General features: G+C 47.1%; 1 protein-coding gene across 1 annotated transcript in view; it reads right to left on the bottom strand.

Moving 5' to 3' along the window:
* Window positions 1-18292, bottom strand: part of LHX6 (LIM homeobox 6) — a 37645-nt gene extending 19353 nt beyond the window's left edge. Inside the window, 3 exon segments of the mRNA XM_033138058.1 lie at window positions 2138-2233; window positions 2236-2357; window positions 18173-18292. Of these exon segments, the coding sequence (XP_032993949.1) occupies window positions 2138-2233; window positions 2236-2357; window positions 18173-18186 (232 nt within the window). The 5' untranslated portion in view covers window positions 18187-18292.
* Window positions 18293-18712: the final 420 nt, after the last annotated feature.

Genomic DNA, 18712 nt, shown 5'->3' with positions numbered 1-18712 from the left:
GGCATTTTTGACTGAATTTCACCTGATTTGCAATGGGAGTTGAATAATTTCAATTGCCACTGTATTTCCGAGGGAATGTCTGTCACAGAAACACCCAGTTCCTCTGGCGGTGGCAGAGGCAGTGCCACCTTTTGCCAGGCAGGTGCTCAATTGTGTGTTCCTAGTTCTAACTCGGGACTGGATATTCACAAATCTTCTAAAACTGTCGGACTTAACCATTTCCATATCATTCTGCCTGCCTCTGTAGGTCAGGAGGAATTGGGCTGTTGGCCCCTTTTGCTCAGTATCATCTTGGCTGTGGCAGCTTCCATGGAGGAAGGGGCTTGCTGTCTCTCCCCCCCCCCCTTGCCCTCCTTTTACAAGAGCACTCGTGATATTGCTGGTTTCCATAAGAGCCGAGTTTTCTGGGAGGAAGCAATTCCTCCCATCTTGTCCTTTGCCTCAGATGGCAAAACGTTTTGAGCCGGGCCTTACATTGGGACGGCTCAGCCAGTAGAGCATGAGCCTGTTAACCTCAGGGTCATGAGTTGAAGCCCCACAATGGGAAAGAAGATTTCCTGCATTTCCAGGGGTTGGACTAGATGACCCTTGGGGGTCCCTTCCAACTCTACAATTCTATGATTCTATGACCCTTCCAAGGAAAACTTCCCACTAGGAACATAAAAAGCTATACTAAGTCAGATCCCTGGTCCCACTAGCCCAGTATGGTCTACCTTAGCTCATCCGGGCTTCAGGCAGGAGCCTTTGGTCACACCCCAACCACATATTTAAAGCTCTCTCATGCCACTTTCACAGCCATGGAAAGAACCTTCCCCAAAGAACCTTGGGAACAGTAGTCAGTTAAGCGTGCTGGGAACTGTAGGTCTGTGGGGCCAGCACCCTTCACAAAGGGACAGTCCCCATGACAGTGAGACGGGCGCAAGAGTTCCCAACTCTCCCTAAGAGTTCCAGGAATTAGTCCCGAGGTCTTCTGCATGAAGGACAGGTGCTTTGCCCACTAAGCTGCAAACCTTCCTCTATGAAAGTGGCTGGCTGGCATCCCTTTGTGACTTTGGTTTTGGTGAGCCAGTGTGGTGCAGTGGTTAGAGTGCCAGAGTCGGACCTGGGTCAGACCAGGGTTCAAATCCCCACTTGGCCATGAAGGACACTGGGTGTGACCTTGGAGTCGGTCGCTGCCTCTCTCAGCCTAACCTACCTGGCAGGCCTGTGGTGGGGGTTACTGTACATGTTGATATTTATCACCCCTCCCATTGTGAGAATCTGCTGGTCATGTTGTGAGAGGGAGGGGGCGGGGAACTGGTTTCTTTTATCTTCCATCCCTCTCTGATTGACTGCGTGTCTGGAGAGAGAGTCTTAACTTTGTAATGATTAGATGGCTGCGAGAGAAGCTGTAACATTCATGCAATCCTGTAGTTTATTTAGTTTGTTGTAGCTGTTAGAAATAAATAAGATATGCTTCAACCAGCATAGCTTTATGCTGCTAGAGTCTGGTGCTCACAATGGGCTGTTGTGAGTCCGTGCACTGGGATTGGAAGGTCGGTGCTCCAGCCGCCCAAGCCCAGTCAGGGCACAACCAGTTGCAGGCACATCGGTTGTTGAACTCAGATGCTGCACACATCGGTTAACGGGCGTACTGAAATTACATGAAGAATGGGGGGAAGAACCATGGGCAACACCTTGAGACCCTTGGAAGAAAAGGTGGGGTATAAATGCAATCAATCAATCAATAAATAATAAATAGTAAGCGCCAATAGAGATGGTATACCCTCGTCCGATAACTGAATGCCATCGCCTGCTGACCATCAGATATTGCCAAGCATGAATAACAGAACAACAACAACAACAAAATAGGTGACAATCAAGTATTTGGTAAACTTCTGGCAATTTCTAGCATGTACCTGGAGAATATTCAACACCTAGAAACACATGGAGGCCAATTTCAGGAAAGCAACACCTTTCCGCTCTGCTGAGTTCTCCTGTGTGCAGCTGAGTGGAGGGCATGCACCTCACGCTTTTCTATCGAGAACATCAACCAGGAGAAGTCCAGGGTTTGAGGGGAAGGAATCACACCTCCTACCGTCTCACAGAGGGGGGGTGAGCAGGCGTCCCGGGAGGGAGGGAGGGGGGGTCCACCTACCGTTCTCTGCCGCGCGCTTGAGGTTCTCGATCATGGTGTCGTAGTGAATCCGGCACAGGACTTTCTCCTCCACCAGGCCAAACTCCTCTCCAGTTGCAGCTGCCGTTTGCAGGAGAAGCAAGCAAAGCAGGCCAGGTGGTAGGCGTTGCCTCGGGCTCTACTGACCCAGTCGCTGGCATAGATCTGCCCCCGCAGCGGGCGCAATTTTGTACCAAACCGACTGCAAGGAGAGAGAAACACAGAGTAAAGAAGCTGCCAGTGCCTTGGGCTCCTCCTGCTCACCTCTTACGGCAAAAGCTGGCACAACTTTCTCATCCAATACCACCAACCCTGATCTCCAGCCCAGTAGGTCACACTACCTTTCAGGACTGAAATGCTGAAACAGTAGCCTCAAGAAGGTGAATCCCCTGGGACAGTGAATCAAAAGCCAGAGTGCCAGACTAGGACCTGGAGACCAGGGTTCGAATCCCTACTTCACCACGAAGCTCACTGGGTGTGACCTTGGGCCAGCCACTGCCTCTCAGCCTAGCCTACCCCACAGGGTTGCTGTGGAGATTAAGTGAGAAGCAGGAGAACCTGATGTTACATACCTTGAGCTCCTTGGAGAAAAAGGTTGGCTATAAATGCGACAGATAAATAGGTAATAAATAGATGTAGCAATGAAACCTTGGTCCAACAAGGTATGTATTTGGTTTCTTTTATTTAGTTGATGTTGTCTGTAATATTTGTTTTTTCTTTGTGATTGTTATTATTTGTGTTTTTTGCTTGGTTTGTTTTTGTTTGTTTTTTGGATGTGGAAAACCAATAATTTTTTTGTCAAAAAAAAAAAAAAGAAACCTTGGTCCAACAAAGAGAGATAGCACACCTGTTCCCTAGATGACACCCACCTGGAGGAACCATAAGGGTTATAGCTGATCCTCAGAAAACACACTCATGCTACATCACCTGAAACTGTTTCACTGCCATTGGGAAAGAGCATTGGGAATCATAGCTTTTGAAATGCTACAATTCCCAAGGTTCCTTGGGGTGAAAGGTGAGTAGTGTTGATGCTTAAAGCAGCTCTCATTCATACCGTAGACCAGGGAAGGGGAACATGTCGCTGCCCAGATGCTGACAAGCCACAGCTCCCATTATCCCCAATCCTTGGCCATGCTGGTGGGGGGCTGGCATTGTGAAATGAAGTCCAACAACAGTGGGATACAGGTTTGCCACGGATTGTGCATTGCCTCTCGTGACTTGCACTGGTGATCATTCTCCACTGTGCAGCGGAAATACTCCTGTCCCTCCTCCCAGCCTAAACATGGCAAGGAGTCATCATATTCCACTTGAGGGAACCTAACTCCAAACCTAGTGCAGACAGTTGCCTCCCCTTCAGCTCCATACTAAGGACTGAAAACATTCTCCTGGCAGAGGAATCTACCTCCCTTGGCAAGGTAAGGGGGCATCATTCCACCATGACCCATCTGTGTCTTGCTCATTCTTTGAAGTCATCCTGGGAGCCCATCTAGCCCAAGCATCCTGATCTCACAGTGGTCAGCCAGGTGCTGGTAGGAAACCAGGGAGCAGGATCCCCTTGTGCTTCCCAGAAACTGGCATTCAGAAGCATTGCAGCTGCCAATTGTGGAAGCAGAGCATGGCCAGTGGCCATCGATAGCCTTCTCCTCCATGAATGTGTCCAATCCTCTTTCAAAGCCCCCCCCCCCCGCCTCCTGGGGGAGGGAGCTTCATGGTTTAACTCCTGTCTGCATGAAGAAGGACTTTCCTTTATCTTCCTGAACCTTCCAACATTCAATTTCATTGGATGCTCACATGGTTGTTATAAGGGAGGGATGAAAACTTTTCTCTGTCTACTTTCTCCCTTCCATGCAGAATTTTATAAACTTCTGTCATGTCACCTCTTTACTTGTATTTCTCTAATCTAAATATTCCCAAATGCTGCAACCTATCCCCATGGGGGAAATCCCTCCACCACCACCACCCCCACCCCCACCTGATCATTTTGGTTGCCCTTTTCTGAACCTTTCCCAAACCCTACAATATCCTTTTCGAGGTGAGGTGACCAGAACTGGACACAATATTCCAAATGTGCTCACAAAATAGATTTATATAATAGCATTATGGTATCACCAGTTTTATTTTCAATTCCTTTCCTAATGATCCTAGCATATAATTTGTGTTTTTCACGGTGCCACACACTGGATGGACATCTTTGTTGAGCTATCCACAGCAAGCCCAAGGTCATGTTCCTGGTCCATCACCACCAATTCATACCCCATGAGCATATATGTGCAATTAAGGTGGTTTTGTGCCACTTTACAATTTTTACAATGAATTGCATTTGCTATTTTACTGCCCATTCCTTTCAGAGCTCTGTTTTATTGACCCTGAACCAATTTAGTGTCATCCAGTGAACTTGACCACCTCACTGCTCACACCTAACGCTAGATGGTTTATGAACAAGTTAAAACACAGAGATCACAATACGATACTTGGGGGACTCCGTGTTCTTTGATTTGGAGAAGAGAGGAAAAAGGCTTAAGTCAGTGATAGCCAAACTCAGCCCTCCAGCTGTTTTGGGACTACAATTCCCATCATCCCTGACCACTGGTCCTGTTATCTAGGGATTATGGGAGTTGTAGTCCCAAAACACCTGGAAGGCCAAGTTTGGCCATCACTGGCTTAAGTGGTCTATTGAGACCTCCAACCATTTTCAAGTGGTCCACAGGCAACAGAAGTTTGAGAACCACTGTAATAGATACCTGCCCTGCGAGGAGGGAGAAAGAATGGAGCAGAGGAGAGGCCTGTCTCCTCAGCATGGACCTTGGCTCATTTGCTTGAATTATTTCAGGCTCTTTGCACCCACTTTGCACCAACAGAATTGTGCCATTCCCAGCTCTGGAATGTGGCAGACTTTGGAGGTTAACTGCTTCTCCTCCTGCAGCTTTGTAGAGCTAAAGCAGTACTCAGCATATTAAGGATGAAGCCCTGGTTCTTTTCTTTAATTTCCAAATGATTAGGAGCAAAAGGGCACTTGACTACCAAGCTCCCAAGAACCACCAGGTCCAATGATTACAGCCAACTTTTGGCACTATCAGCTCACTCGTCTTCATATCCAACACAGAGATGGACCCCATGCAGAACCTGAGCCAACCTCACCACCACCACCGTTGGCCACAAAGCAGATAAAGTGGGTCCCAGAGAACACCACCCAAGTTGGCACTGGCCCCACCCGCCCCCCATTGCTCTGATGCAGCCTGGGACAACCGGAGCAGAACTGCATCTGAAAAATGCAAGTGAGGAGTTGTGTCTGAACAGTCCCAAAGCCAATTTGGAAAGAGGGGGAAGCGGCGGAGGAACAACCAAGACTGTGCTAATTTCTTGCATATGGGGAATGCAGCAAGCTGGCTGTGAGATGCTCTGATTGTATGGTTGTACAAACAAAGGAACGGTATTAATTAATTTTTCATTGCTGCAACAGGCTCGGGGAAAGCTTGGGTCCCCACCAGCAGCACCAGAGAGAAGAGAAAGGATTTCTGAATAGACCTGCAACACTTATCACTGTTCTACACAACCACTATAAGTAGTGGCTGGAAGCGTTTTCTGACTTGCTTGGTAGATTAATCAACTGTTACTGATTAATTTGGGGAGGCGCATTTTAATCAGGGAGGGCAGGTTTATATACATTGTTTTAACTCTAGTTTTCTTCCCCTGTTCCAGTAATACGTCAGACCTTTAAAATGATATTCTTTCAATGAACAAGAGCTTTCGGATCATGCTTTTAGTACAGTAGTTAAGATAAAACTGTATTTTTTATACGATCACCTGCACATTCAGAGAAAGAAATGTACAACTTTGTGTAGGAAAAGCAGGATGTAATTATAAAACGAATAATAAAAACTCTTTTGAAAAATGTTTAAGTTAAATTTGAGGTGTAAGTAAATATTGTAAGGACTAAATTGGTGGATGCTACAGAATAAAGGTAATTACCGGGTAAAAGCAAAGTTACCAAGTCGAAAAAGTAACATTTGGAATCACACATAAAACATGAGCTGTATCAACATTTGCCTCGGCTCAGATCTGTACTGTAATGAATTCTCAGCAAGACCCGAGATCATTTCTCTGAGCCACAGCAAGCTTCAGACACAACACACACTTGCAACCAGTGTTCTCAGGATATGGCCTTTGGGGAAGCAGCCTGCCTGGGAGCCCCACTCAGCAGAATCAGCAGCAGGCCAGCCCGGCTCGCCACGTGGAAGAGACTCTAAGACTCTTAAGCCCAAGTCCAAAATGACCTGACTGCACAGCAAGAAAGTGAAGACACAAAGGCTGCAGTGCTTGTGTGCAACCAAATAAAACAACAACACCATCCAAACAGCAACCCTGCAGTGCGTACCGTGCTCCCTACTGAACCCCAGTGGGGAGGCCTTCCTCCTTTCAGGTTTAAATTGCAGTCTGCATTCAGGCTTCAAACCCCAGTGGAATGTGCTTAATTTAAACCACTCATATTTAAGTCAAGTGCTAAGAGCATCATTGCCTGCTGTTAGTGTCAGGCCTTACAAAAGGGACGGGGAATCTGTGGCCCGTCAGATGTTGTTGGGCTCCCAGCGACCTCAGTCAACTATGGCTGGTGGCTAGGAGTGATGGAGTCCCGGCAACATCTGGAAGGACACATAGCAGCCTCCCCCCCCCTTTAAGCATGCTCCGAAATGCATTTCATTCCCTACTGAGAAACTGCCAGCAGCCCACACCATGGACAGAATTTCTCAAGCTGAGGTGCAGGAATATTTATGCCAGCCTCCTTCACGGGGCTGCGGTGCACGAAGAGTCAATCCATATAATTAAGGCATATTTTAATCAGATAGCAACTGATGCCTCCCCACCCCCCACCCCCATAATGCATGCCTTCAATGTGAGTTTGTATTCCACTCTGCATACATGGGTGCAGCTAATCTGGTTCAAACACTGCTGCCGTCAAATCTATTTGTGGCTGTTTCTAAAACATGGTGCTTGTTCTGCGCACACACAGAGAGACTCACATTTCCCACATCTGCATATTTGAAAAGTATGTGCCTAACATTCTATAGGTACATGTATCTTCCAATTCAATAATCTCCTCCCTTGCTTTCTATGTCTCATTAGCACAATTCATCTGTGCCCAGAATTGTCCTAAATTTAACATTTTCTCCTCTGATTACAGGGTTTCTCAGAGAGGCGGGGGAGAGAGAAAGATAGCACACTCCTTTCACCTCTTTGCCAAGCTCAGTTTGTGTCTAACTAGGCAAAAAAAAAAAGACAATCACGGGAATATCCAAATTACAAGAAAAAATCCACACCGTGAAAGATCCCTGTAACGAGATGAGCGTATATTATATAGTAATACTTAAACAATGTATTCGAGAGCAGAATTGCTCAAAAGACACTTCAGAAAGTTATAAACCAATCCAAAGGAAAATATTAACTTAACAAACTTTACAAACAACTCCAAATACCTAACATAACTACCTAACAACCTTGACGAGTTGCCGGCTAAAAATCTCATTTCACTGTTATGATCTATCAGTTTCCTCAGAAATTATATTTTGTGTCACTCAAGATAGCTTAGTTGCTGTTAAATATAGGGGGAGGACAAGAAACTTCAAACAAAAAGAACACTCCCAGATAGTGAGTGGTAATATTCCAACTCGTGACTTTAATTAAGCTTCATTCCAAAGGTGGAAACCTAAATTTAAGTTCAAAAACAAGCTCCATAGCTTGTAAATTACATCGACAAGGGGCTGTGCAGGCTCCCACGATTATTGTTACGAAGCTGTTGCAAAAGAAGGGGAGGAGTTCATCTTATTTATATGGGCATGATCCTCTGAGTTACGGAGACAGAGTAGCAACTCGTCCAGTCTTTCCGTTATCTCTGTTCGTTCAGGTTTTGGCAGGTGGGAGAAAGATAAAAGCATTTCATGCTCTATGGAGTTCTCCAGATGGGTGGCCTTCGTCAGTGGGGGAAGGGGGGCATCAGTCCAGCTGATTAGATCTGTGGCCAAAGAGGTTGAAATTGTGGTAGTTGCAGGGCCCTCAGGCTTGACTACTTTCTTTTTGAGCAAACAATTAGGTGAAAGAGGGCAAATCTTAGTATTGGTAAAAACCCTTGTGGCAAAGATTCCAAAGTTGATTAAAGTGCTTCTTAAAGACATAATAAATGCAGGGAACTTTTTGGATTCAAAGGAGAGCAGCACTCTCTGCGTATGAGACCTGCTGCTTATGTGTCATATATTTCAGATCGATGGAGTGAGGATTTACCCCCAAAAGTCCGGCTTGGTGCCTCCTTGCATCGTTCTTGGAGTACCAGTTAATCCCCTGGCCTCTGAAGGGGCAAACAGTTAGGCAGACTTTAGTAGCTTGCAGAAAAAGATTATGAGAAGATATGGAGTGTTGTTCCTCCTGATTTGTTCATTCTCATGTTTGCAGGCGACCTGAGAGATTATGTGAGGTAAATCAGGTGCTCGGGGCATTTGTATAGTCCTATCCTCAGGTAAGGCACCTGGAGGGCTGTCATTACCTTTTAAGGATACAAGTGAAACAATCTTCCCTAGGGATCCTCGGATGTCTCATATATTTAAGATATAGTCCACTGTTTTAGCAACTAGGTCTAAAGTGGTCGAATGTTCAAATAATATATCAGAGAGGCAGCTTTCTCATTCTCTAATGCAATCTTTCGGTTGGATACCAGTGACTGTATCCTTTTTAGACCTTTATGATTTAGTGGCGTTGTTGCTTTGAGGGGTTAGTGAGCAGTTTATCGGGGGATTCTTTCAGCATGGCTTCCTTGTCAGTCATCTCTGCTAGCGGGGAGAAGGTGTTTGAAACAGGGATATTAAAAATATCATTGTTTTTTCAGGGAAAAATTCACTAAATTTCGTTTGCTTGGCAAGAGGCAGGCACATCAATTCCTCTATATCCTCTGATTCTCTGGTACGTTTCCCAGCCCCTCCCTCTTATAAGCAGGGCTGCGCGGTTGCTGAGTCATCTCTCTCTTCACACCACCACCTCAAGGCTTCAAGGTTGGCTGTGGTGATCTTTGGTTTCCTGTGTGAGTGGGGTGGGTGGGTGTTTTGGATCAGGTTAGCCATATTGATTGTATGCTATCGGTAGATTGTTGTCATCGTCTTGTTGGGCTGTGTGTGTGATGAAGGGGAGCCATACGAGGGGTGAAGGTGTCTTCTTCTGTTTGTCCCGTGCTAGTTTTAGGTTGCTGGTTAATTTTTCTAGTAGGACTGTTTCCTATACTACTTGGTACCATAAAATCTTTAATAATAATAATAATAAAGCTTCAAGGTCAGTAAATATCTCCCAAGATAACTAAAGGACTCCCCCTAATTAGTAAACTAAAAAGGTTAAAAGGTACTATGGAGTGCTTAAATTTTATCAAGCTTCTATACTCATTAAAAAAATATTTTAAAGATAAAATCAGAGTGCTCACGCTGACTAGGTGCTGTTCGCTATCTAATTTTAATTTAATTTTTCTAAAACTAAAATTGTTCGTTTCGGCCGTTCTTTCAGGAAATACAATTGGAATATGAAGGGAAATGCCATAGATCAAATCAAGAACTTCCAATATTTAGGCATAACCTTCTCTTGCAATGCCAAATTTTCAGCACATCTGACCGCTTCAGCCACTTCAGCAGAGAGAAGCGCAAATGCCATCCTTGGATTATTTAGAAGGAAAGGTGCTGGCTTCCTTCCTATGGCTTTAAGAGTCTTTCAGGCAAAATCTCTGGCCCAACTTTTATATGGCTCACAAATTGGTCTCTCTGCCAATCTTAAGATTCTCGAAACAGTCCAATCAAAATTTCTTAGAGCCTTATTTGGCGCTCCTAAGAGTACTTCTAAGACAAGAGGCAGGCCTTCCCAGAGCTGAACTAAAAGTCTGGGAACAGGCAATATCCCTCTGGTTGAAAATTCATTATAACCCAAAGGGAATGTTATCTCATTTCCTGGCTGCAGCCCCTTATCCACCTTGGCTTTCGCAAATTGCTAACAAGATCAAACAGATTGGTCTAAAAAACCCGAAGATCTCTTGAATGCCACCCTGAAACAGCTGTCACTCAGAGGCTCCTTGACATCGAATTGCAAAAAGAAGATGCTTTACTCCCTGAGAACTACAGGTGTCTAAAATCGTGGCCCAGCTTTTCAGCTGCCCCTTATTTATCTAATATTACTTATGAATCTTATAGATGGGCATTCTCCAGAGCCCGATTTGAGGCACTACCTACGGCTGTACTATGATGGTAAATTCCGTGGGTTCCACATTCACGAGCGCTTATGCCCATGCATGACCAATAAGGTGGAATCTGTTACTCACATCTCCCATTTTGTGAATTTACAGTGAAGAACGGTCTCGATCATATTACGCCTTTTATCAAAATCTTTACCTTTGCAATATTATTTGGAATTCAGCCCCGAAATTTCACGCAAATTCCTTTTGGAAGACTCTCTGAGCCCAGTATCCTACGCTGTGGCCAAATTTTGCACCTTAGCTATTAAAAAACGTAAATCTCTTTAATGAAAAATACATTATAAACTTCTTCTGCGCCATTGATCTTTTGTCCTGGCTCTTGGGATTTTGATCTCTTGTGGGGGTGTGCTGTTTGGTTTTGGTTTTTGTTTAACTTATGTTGTTTGTATTGCTGGCCCTTGCTGTAATAAAATTGATTGATTGATTGAAGCTGTTGCAAAGACTGGTCAACCCAAGGGTCTGCCTGATAGAAGGAAGGACATTGTGTTTTTGTGTTTTTTTTTTAAAGTGCAAAGTAAAAGCAACAGTGGCATCCTTTAAGAACATAACAAAAGCCTGCTCAATCACGCCAGTAGCCCATTTAGTCCAACTTCCCGTCTCACAATGATGCATCAGGTGCCTGTGGGAAACCAACAGGGTTCGAGCACAAGAAGCACCCTGCACTCCCTGGTTTCCAGAAACTGGTATTGAGAAGCATCACTGCCTCTGATCATAGAGGCAGAGCATATCAAGTAGCTACAAGTAGCCTTCTCCTCCATGAATTTGTCTAATCCTCCTGTGGGAGTGAGTTCCATAGATTAACAATGAACTTTACAGGTGGAAGTTCCACAATACTGATGGGACTTGAACTTGCTTATTTTCAAGCTAACAAGTAGCTTACCAGCACAAACTTTTAAATGTCTGCTCAGAAGCAAGCCCTTGGAAGTTCAGTGGGGCTTACTCTCATGTAAACTTGCACGTTAATTGTGGCCCTGGTAGGTGCAAGTGAGTTCTCTCCTTGCTTGTATTATCTCCATCATCAGTTTTGTTGTTGTGTTATACAAACCGCCCTATACCCAGAGGTCTCAGGGCGGTTCAACTTGGGTTCTGCTTTTCAAAAACAAAGATCCTTCTAAGCAGCTTATTCTCATAAGATTTTAAACCCCAAAAATATGGGAAAAGAACCACCACAAAATCTCATAAACAAAATCGCATAAAATTAGAAATGTTAAACACCTAAAACACACAGAACAGCATCATTATCTATTTATCTTTTAAATCTAACCAAACCTAACATCTTAAAAGCTCAGTTACAGCAACATTTTGTCCTCCGCAAACAGATGCAGCCTCCTACATATGTCAGACCCCCTAAGATAAGGGATCTCAAGCAAACAAAAACCACGTATAAAAATGTCTTGGCCCTCTGCACATGCAAAGCACCCGAAAGAACAATAGTGCCATTCTGTATGTGTCTACACAGAAGTAAGTTCTGTTATTGCCAGTGGGGCTCAGATTGCAGACTACCCACCGGCAATGGGTGACAGCCGTGCTGAACCCTCTAGGAACACCACAAAGCCTTGAGGAAAGTCAGGGTATAAACATTAGGGGGCTGCATGCTTTCGGGTGTTAGACTACCCATACTGGAAACAGAATTGAAATAAACTCAGAGGCCGCTTAGCCCAACCCACCGCTCAGAACAGGAACTGCAATGGGAGAGGTGCAATTGCGCAACATCTCTCTCTGGCAGCTGGCCACCCAGCTTCTGTTCAGATACCTCCAATGACAGAGAGCCCACCCTGCTCCCAAGGCGGAGGGTCCCACTACAAGTACATCTCCTTCCATTTCTCAAGGCTGCCTCATCCTCCGCTTCACTGACTGCCCTTCAGCTCTCTCCAATCCCTTGCAGCTCTTTCAAGGAAGGGCCTTCGCCCAGTGGCAGAGCGCCTGCCTTGCATGCAGAAGGTCCCAATCCCCAATGGCATCTCCACATAGGAAGGAGGGAGAACCCTGCCTGAAACCCTGGAGAGCAGCTGCCACTCAATGCAGACAAAGCTGAGCAAGGTAGACCAAGAGTGAAAGGCAATTTGCGGTGACTTGCATTCCTCACCATCCTGGTCATCCACCGTCCTAGGAGTGCTCAGCACTCTTTCTACTTAAAATGCAGCATCTGGCAACACCTTTGCGCCGCTCTTGCATCCTCTTGCCACCAGGCATGAATTATTTGCCTCGCTTATGCATTTCACCTGAGCCAGGTCTAAACGGTTGTTTCAAAACCATCTAGCAAAGAAAGGAGGAGATCCAAGCCATGCTCCAACACCAGAAGGGAATTTGCATTGAAGGTTGGCAGCATTTGGAGCCTGGCTGAAGAGGAAAGTGACAAATTAAAACTGCTTTGAAATAACTTCACCAGCTGACAGTGGAATGCAACTTTTTAAATGTCTGGGTAGCATAGAGAAAATACTAGATTAGGTTAGATGGAGGGGGGGGTGTATTGCTGGAAAGTAACCATCTCTTGGATTTGCTCTGACGCAAATAGTCAAGGAACAGAAAACATCTACCCCCAAGTGGGTTATCTTCAAGTTGCCACAGGGTTGCTTTTCACCTTTTAAAAAAAATGTAGTTTATGCAGAGTGTATGTGTGGGTGTTCAAGATATATATCATTGGGTAGGGAGGTGTGTGTGTGCGAGTAGTATATATAAATGTAAATACAAAGTGTACAGCACATTCCATGCATCATCTTAACTCAGAAAGGTGCATATTAAAATGGGGAAAATAACAAGTATTATACTGCTCTGATAATATATATATGGGCCATTAGGTCTTAGTAAGTATGTGTGTAAGTAAGTGAACGGTCATTTTAATTCAGTGTTTCCATTTTTAACTTCTTTGATAACACAGCAAGAATTTCAAATTATAATTATGATGAACATATTCTGGATTCACCAGTAGATGTGGATCTCTCAGTTTATTGCAGGAAAGCGAGGAATGGCAGCAGTAGGAAATAACAGTTCCTTTGGTTGCTAAAAGTAAAAATAAATTATGTATTAAATAACTGGAAAATGAGTGCTGTGGGTTTAACTGACTTTTGTTCTGTCTTTGAAGTTCAATCACAGTTCTAAAAAAAAAAAAAAAGCCCCCTCTCCTGCGAGAATAATCACAACCCTCCCTCTCTGCAATCTCCATCAGAGACACCCGGCACGAGCCTCAATCAGAGTTTGCTTCAGAAGGATATCGTTTTTCGGGGGGGGGGGCGGGTGCTTAGCGTCCAAATAATACCCCCCAAAACTTGTCAAGACCTCGATTTTGATTTACACCTTTTATTTTGGGGTGGGGAGGAGGGGACACATTTAGTCAAGATGTGGCGTGGATTTTGGCGTCCCGGAAAATGTCAGGTGATGAAGGCGAAGCCCAAGACCCGAGCGGAGTTGGCGGAGGCTGAGCATCACCTGAGATTTTCAAACCTGCTCGCCGCCCTCTGATGCGCAGTGTTTCAAAGAACAAAGCATGGTTTTCACTTTTACCAAATCTCTCCGCTCCCTCTATTAAAATTTATGTATTTTCAAGAGCAAATCTCTTTCCGCATACCGCTTGAATTTAAGAATGTTCCGTTTCCCGCAGCGCGATTCTCGGTGCGGTTGCTCGGGAGCAAGAGCCACTGCGCTCCATGGTGCATTTTCCCGCTCTACACCCCGACAATTTACAGCCTTACAGCGCAAATCCCGCGCAGGTTTTACTTATAGGCGACTCCCCGGTACCCGGTGAGATTTACTCCCAGGTAGAGGGAGTGAACCTTACATGATCGCAGCCTTAAGATCCCCTTTGTCTCTCATAAAATCCCTGGCCGGGACCGCGGCGCAAGTATCTAGAGATAAGGAAAGAGCCAGATTGGAAAGGAGAGCCGACCTCCGCCCCGAAGAGGCTGCTCGCCCGCAGCTCTCGCCTGCGGGAACGCAGAACCAAGCCTCCAGGCGCGACCCTCATTGCAAGTTCCTTTACTGGGAGAGAGAGAGGGGATTCATGGTAGGCTACCCCCCACTGCGGGTGGGCAGACACCGTCCCAGCCAGGCGAGGTCAGCCCCCCTCCCCTGCAAGGCAGGCAAGCGGGGCGGCGGGAGAAGCCTTGGAATGGGACGCATTTCTTCAGGTTCCTTAACTCACTCCAAACATTTTAGCACCATCTTCCCGCCGCCCGCCGCCTCGGCTTGGGGAGATCTCCTAAACCCCCTAAACCGTCACATATTTATCACCCTAGCTAGTATGAGTTTTTAAAAATCGAAAGCACTTGCGCTGTGTAAATAGCAAACGGGAGTCACTTCGAACCCATTTCGGCTCGAAATCTCGCCACAACAGGGCTTGTTTGCAAACACAAAATCGTAACGATTCCTAGCTTCCTCTTTCTTGTTTTTCCTTTCTTTTCCGGTTCTGGTTCTCCCTACCCCGTTTTCCGGGCATCTTCGGTTTGCGGAGTTCTCTTTCTTTTGGAATCCGGGGCAATGCTATAACGCGGGCGGTTGTCCCGTGGCGTGGATTCCAGACACGCGACAGCGGGGGGCGGGGAGGGGGAGGGGGGGGCGAGGGCGGGTGGCAAATGCCGAAGACTGAGAAGGACGTTGGGATGAAGACCCCGATCCATCCACTCGTGCATAAGTACGTCCCAGGGAACTCGACTAGGCTTTATTTTAGGGAAAGCAGCTGGAAGGAGAACTTCGAAAACCCGAGAATTTGTCTAGATGTTGGTGTTGTATTATTAACAGTAGCAAATAAGTTGCAATCGGTCCTAGTCATACTCAGAGTAGACCCACTTATATGAATGGACCTTACTAAGGGCTCAGCGGTTGCATTTTGAGTAGAAATTCGTTGAATACAAAATAATGGTCACAGGAAAAGCAACTGCATAGAAGTTGTTCTGCTCCGCTCGAACAACTGAAACCCGTTAGCCACGTCCATTCATTTCAGTGGATATAATAACTACGGTGGGAACAACAATAAAACAAAACAACTGTTACTCCCACTACTATTTTCGGTTAGGTGTCATGGTAAGGAAAGGTTTAAAAATCTCCGCAGCGCTGTGATTTCAGCAGCGCGCTCTCCAACAGAGCTCGCCTGCTTTGTATTTCCCCTTCCGGAAAAGGTGACTCCCAACGCGCCCGTCCAGGGGGCCTTGGTCCCTCGAGGAAACCTGGCGCTACGCGGCCGCCTCAAGGTGCATTAGGGGGGGCAGCGCCTTGCGAGAGGGCGAGCTCTCCTCTCCCCTTTTCCGAAGCAGTTGCCCCCAGAAAAGGGTTTGCCCGCCTCGAACCTCCTCGACGGCAGGCCGGGAGGGCGTCGAGGAGAGAACGGGGTCCCAATCCATGGAATGGACAAAGAGGGACTTTCTTTTAGGAGGGCCCGATTCCATGGGAAGAGCCTTCCCCTCGTGAGTCCAGCAATCCCAGGTTCCTTTTTGATCCATCCAGGCAGCGCCGTCAAACCCCGGAGTTCGGATTTCCTTGGGTGGGTCCGCCGCCACCAGATCCTGGAGTAAGTCACAAAATTCGCTGACCATTATTTGGAAAAGCAAAGGAAAGCAAACCACAATAGTTTGCAACGCTCCCTGGCTACCTTGAAGCGGCGCGCAAGATTGGGTAGGCTAGAAGACTTTATTCCGTTTTGTTTGTTTGAAAGGGCATTTTAAGGACACTTTGAAAGATATCAGACGGGCCATTGGCCTGATCCAGCGGGCGCTAGTTTGTTCTTATGTTTATTTGAAATATATCCCGCTTTATAGCCGAATAGGTGTTATTATTATTATTATTATTATTATTATTATTATTATTATTATTACTATTACTATTACTATTACTATTATTGCTATTACTATTGTTATTTCAGCAAGTGCCATCGAAGGGCTCCGGCTTCAGAGCATTCTGGGCCACTGGGGCGACGCCTCCCTTCCTCTCTTTAGCACGAGGGGTCCCGGGCGCCGAAGCAAAGGCGCCGGCCGTTTTCCTCTTTACTCCAGAAGGCGCCCGTGTCCCTGCCGAACATCGCCCAGCCCTCCTAATCTCATTTATCCTCTCAAAAAACCGTAGTTTATAAAGCAACCCACGAGTACGGAAGGGTAGGTCAGTTTGATAGAAGCGGAGGGAGGGAGGGCATGAATGGCCTTTTCCAAACGCGCCGAGCGACCCGTCAAATCCAAACTAGGTAAAGGCACGTAGTTTTTAAAAACAAACAACAACACACACCCAACCCAAAACCTCACAAAAACTATTTGAGCGGGTCCTTCTCTCAGCTACAGAGAAACGGTCGAGACAGGGGTGCGTGGGGGGGGGAGGGAGGAAGCGAGGCGTTGTTGTCCTTTGGCCTTGGCTGGCTTCACCGCTGCAGGAGATTTCCTGCTCCGCCCATATTGCCCCAGAGGCCCGTCCACTCCAGCACTGGACTGAGAGGCACCGGATCAACCTCGCTGGAAGTCTCTTCCGCGGAAGCCTGTTCTGCAGCCCTAAGAAAGGGGCTTCACCCGCGAGCAAGGGATGGCCCTGACCCAGAGACCCTGCGCCCACCCCCCGCACCTTGATTATTCAGTCTCCTCAGTAAATTTCTGCGAAAGGGAGGATAAACCCCGTCAACGAATCTGGACGCACCCCACCCCCAGTGCTCGCCTCTCGGGGGTCAGCCTGTTCACGGAACAGTCCTGGGAAGCACTCAGGTGCCCTAGGTATAATTCGAATTTTCCCCTACTTCCCCAGAATAACCTACCCGTATTCAACCTCTTGGAGGGGTGTCTCTCCGCTTTATCTATTTTTAGGGGGGGACCCCCATAAAACCCTAGCTCACTGTCCCTTCAAGAAGGACGCTTCGGATTTAGCTGCACCCCCCCCTTTTCTACGGGAAAGTGAAGCTGCCCGCTTCGCTCACTCCAAATCTCTGGCCGGGGCAGACAACGACACACCTGGAGACAATCCGAGCGCTGAATCCGAATAAGGCCAAAAAGTGGAGAGGCTCCAGAACTTTTCTGAATCCGCTGTCAAAGCGCACCCGCTTCCGACCTGCAGAGCTGCCCCCCTCGGAAAAGGATGTTGGAGGCGGGCAGCTCCAAACCAAAACGAACGCCCGCCTCCGCTCCGGAGTTTCCGCCTTGCCAGGAATCGAGCGGGACTTCGTTTTCAAAGGAAGGAACTGGTTTCAGATTGGGACGCCTGTTTTAAAGTTTACTTTTTAAAAAAAATTATAATCGGATTAATTAATCAGGATTAAGAACCAGTATAAATCAAATCAAGCAACTTCGGAATCCTGCCCTATCTGGGGTGCGCGCGCCTAAATATAATATACAGGGGTCGGCCTCCACGCACTTTGCCAAGGTTTGGTGCGCAAAGACCCGAAGATTGAACAATGCGCACCTGAGTTAATGCTTTGTTCACACGTTCAGTTCGAGTCCTCCTTTAGGTACCAGTGAATGCATCATGAGCCGCATCCCGCAAATTGAATATGAAGTGAACGCTACGGGGCCAAACAACACAAGAAACCCAAGACTCCCATTCTCTTCCAATCTCCAAAGCTGAGATAATTTCTCTTCAAAGCTCGGGGCCCACCTCCAGTTCCTCCAAGTAAACTTCGGTGCGCTGCATATGAAACCATTACTTTAAAAGTGATCCGGGCGTTCAGGAGACCTTTCCAGAACATGCTGATCCAGCAACCAGGAAATTCCAAAGCAAGCGGAATCGCTCGGATTCGCCCTCCCTGAGTCCCACAGTTCAGTCCATCCCCGGGGCCTCCTGGAGCCTACCTGAAATAGTCCATTTTGCAGAAGATTTCTTTGTTCTTGACGTAGCAGCTGTTTTGCTGGGCGAAGCGAGGTCCGGCACACTGAGCATTCCAGGCAACGCACGTGCCAGGTGAGGTTGTTTCACCTGCGAGGAGAGGAGGCAAAGGGGACCCGAGATGAGGGCTGAGGGGGCTGGCGTGTGAAACCCCTGTTCGCATCACTGCCTCTACCCCACAACACACCTGCCCTCCAACCATTCCCCCCTGCGCGGCTCCCCTTTACCTTGAGCAGGTACCGGTCCACAATCTCCAGGCCGCAACTGGAGCAGACGTTCTTGGCCCCCAACGGCAAGGAGGAGGAGGCGGAGGACGGTGGGGGAGCAGACGGAGGGTGTGGAGGGCGTGCTGGCGCCCGAGCGCGCCTCCTCTTTATCCAGGGCGCCCGGGAGCGCTTCCCCGTCCGGCTGGGCCTGCGGAGAGCGAGAGAAAAGCAAGAAGCGTTAGACGGGCGGCGCAGCTCGGCGGGAGCCCGACAGCACCCATCAGCCCAGGGCTCCCTGAG

The sequence above is a fragment of the Lacerta agilis genome, chromosome Z, assembly GCF_009819535.1.
Source record: "Lacerta agilis isolate rLacAgi1 chromosome Z, rLacAgi1.pri, whole genome shotgun sequence".
Lineage (NCBI taxonomy): Eukaryota > Metazoa > Chordata > Lepidosauria > Squamata > Lacertidae > Lacerta > Lacerta agilis.
This window is presented reverse-complemented; position numbering and strand designations above follow the sequence as displayed.